The 2,983-nt window shown below is 43.6% G+C and overlaps 1 protein-coding gene across 1 annotated transcript in view; it reads right to left on the bottom strand.

The window, feature by feature from the left end:
- snapc2 (small nuclear RNA activating complex, polypeptide 2) overlaps nucleotides 1-2,983 on the bottom strand; it is a 19,216-nt gene that overhangs the window by 3,382 nt on the left and 12,851 nt on the right. Inside the window, exon 5 of the mRNA XM_014021719.1 lies at nucleotides 1,088-1,176. Within this exon, the coding sequence (XP_013877173.1) occupies nucleotides 1,088-1,176 (89 nt within the window). The remainder of the gene's footprint in view (nucleotides 1-1,087; nucleotides 1,177-2,983) is intronic.

The raw sequence follows: 2,983 nt of genomic DNA, 5'->3' as shown, positions 1-2,983 counted from the left end.
AATAACTTTAATTGCTGGATGTTCGGCCCCTCAGCTGTTGACCTGCAGTAACTGTGGCCCTCAGAGCAATTTAGTTGAATAGCCCTGCTGTATGGAATATCTAGCCTGGCCTTTGCCTTCCTACGCAGTTCTGCTCAGTCTGAGATGGAGTTTTGGATTTTTCTCTGTTGAATATTAGATTCTAACCCCCAATTTACACTACTTGTGTTCCGACTCCGCTCTGCTCCGGTCCGACCTCCGCAGCAAATGCGCACCCATTATAATCAATGAGAGTGTTTACACTGGCTGCGCACGGCAGTGGTGAGCGGACGGTGATCCGTCAAAATTAGAACAGACCCTATTTTTGACGGATGCCGGAGCTGCGCTGGAGTAAATTTTTAAAGATTACCTCACACCAACAGGAAAAGGAATGAGCACAACATCTGTATTTTCAAAATAAGACACTATTCAGCGGAATAATTAGTCAGAATGTCAAAATTGCAGCTATATTAATAAATATATGGATAAATTTCTACACAAATGCTGTCAGAATGTATCGTTCTGTTTGGGAAGCAGATGGAAACATGTAGCATGAAGCTATGTGTACACACACAATACACCTGGATTTTATTTTGAAACCAGAAGTTTCAGAAAGACGACAGTGAGACAGTTTCAACATAGATCCCAAGAGCCTTTATATCATTGTTTTCAGCTGTGTTTGGAGTTCGTCTTTCACAGAATTATTTTTTGCTGTTATCACTGAATTTATCGCGCGAACTCCTTCCTGYACACTCAGTYGGACCGGAGCGGAGCGGAGGCTGTMTAAACTGAGACACAAACGAACACCTGTGACCTGCGCACYGCACCGCAGCAGAGCGGAGATGCATGTACAGTTTGGAAATGACATTTGATCATTCCAGATAGATGAGTCTTTCCACCTCAGCATTGTGTTAACACACCTCTAAGCTCCAGGGCAGCAAAAAGTCCTGCCTTTCTTTGAGGTTCAATTAGAAGCCATTATTAGCCACAAATGTTTATAAACTTTAAGAGGGGAAAACAACCAAATCAGTTGTTTTATTTGTTGGAGTGTRGATGCAGCAGGCTGTACCTGAATCATATGCTTGTGCAGGTTTTGACAGTCCAGCAGGCAAAGCTCCTCTGGGAGAGACATTAGAAGGTCGAGAACTATGGCACTCTCTGAGAGACAAAAAACAACAACATGGAGAACAGATTCATTTCAACTCCGTGATTAGAAATTTAAAGAAAAACACAAATCTATTTCTAATCTGAGACCTATTTTTTAAATTTAATCAACCTGTCGAAGTAACAACACATTTGTCATTTTTTGTTCCTCTCTAATTCGTTCGRACCCTAATAAGAGAGGCCCAGACTCTCTCCCCATGCACTTGGACTAACTCTTCTGGGATAATCCCAAGGTGATCCCAGGCCAGCTGAGAAACATAGTCCCTCCAACATGTCTTGGGTCTTCGTTTGGGTCTCTTCCCAGAGGAATGGGTCCTGAACACCTCATCAGGGATGCATCCAGGAGGCATCTTAATCAGAGGCCCAAGCCACCTCAACTGGCTCCTCTCGATGTGGAGAAATAGTGGCTCTACTGAGTCCCTCCCGGATGACTGACCTTCCCACCCTATCTCTATGGGAGAGTCAAGACACACTGCATAAACTCATTTTACGTGCTTGTTTACGTGATCTCGTTCTTKTGGTCACTATCCAGAGCTTGTGACCATAGCTGAGGATAGGAAGGTAGATTGATTGATAAATCGAAAGCTGAGCAAAACCACGACAGATTGGTAAAATGCCCCCATCACTTCAGAAACAGCACCAATCTGTTTATCAATCTTCCATTCCATTTYTCCCTCATTCGTGAACAAGGTTCTGAGATACATAAACTCCTCCACCTGGGGCAGGACCTTTTCCCTGACCCGGAGACGGCAGGTACCCTTGGGCTTAGATTTGAAGACACCGATTCTGATCCCAGCCACTTCACACTCAGCTTTGAACTGCTCCAGCAAAAGCAGGAGATTACAATTTGATGAAGCCAACAGGATCACACCTCTGCTTTTTGCAGATGATTCTGTAATTTACCTTCATGGGATAAATAAAGTATCATTCATTCATGATGTGTTCCTAAGGCCACCAAAACAGATCCCCTCAACACCTTGGTTGCACCTAGAAATTCAGTCCATAAAAGGGCCTCTGTTCCAYGACCAGTGTTCTTCCTGAATCCAAAATTTGACTATCCAGCAAATCCTCGTCTCCAGAGCACTTAAAGCGACATTGCCCAAGTCTCTGCCTCAGCGACCACCAGAGTCAATCACTAGAAGATTGCTCTACCATCAATTAATTTTTGGAACATCACCAGAATATCTGAAGGACCTTCCATTTTCTTCCACCTGTTCCATCTGGTCACAGAACAGTAATCTCCTCAATCTATGTCTAACTAAATTTAGGGAGATGGTGCATTCTGTGTGGCTGGGTATACGAGGGCACAGAGCGGCATGTCGAGGTGAGTCCAACTACATTAACCCCTCACACATCAGGGGCCTCATGTACAAAGACTTGTGTGGATTTCTTACTGAAACCTGATGTACGGTCAAATCCAGAAAACGGTGTACGCACAAAAAAATCCAGATGTATCAAACTGTGCGTACGCCTGAATCCACRCACATTTCTTTTGTACATCACARTTAACRTGRAACTGAGCGCAGGTAAGACACCTCCCCTGACACGCCTTCATTAACATATGTTAAACAGATGCAAATGACTTCCTGCATGTGTGGAGGACACATTTGAGTGATCCCTGCGGGATCAGAAATGATTTCTAATGTCATAAAAATAATGAATTTAATATATAGTGAGTGTGAAAAAAATCCTAAGTAAAAATAGGAATAAAATACACTCACCGGCCACTTTATTAGGTACACCACGCTAGTAACGGGTTGGACCCCCTTTTGCCTTCAGAACTGCCTCAATTCTTCGTGGC

The sequence above is a fragment of the Austrofundulus limnaeus genome, unplaced genomic scaffold (genome assembly GCF_001266775.1).
Source record: "Austrofundulus limnaeus strain Quisiro unplaced genomic scaffold, Austrofundulus_limnaeus-1.0 Scaffold302, whole genome shotgun sequence".
NCBI classification, from domain to species: Eukaryota; Metazoa; Chordata; class Actinopteri; order Cyprinodontiformes; family Rivulidae; genus Austrofundulus; species Austrofundulus limnaeus.
The sequence above is the reverse complement of the archived record's forward strand: the minus strand, read 5'-3'. Positions and strand labels throughout refer to the sequence as shown.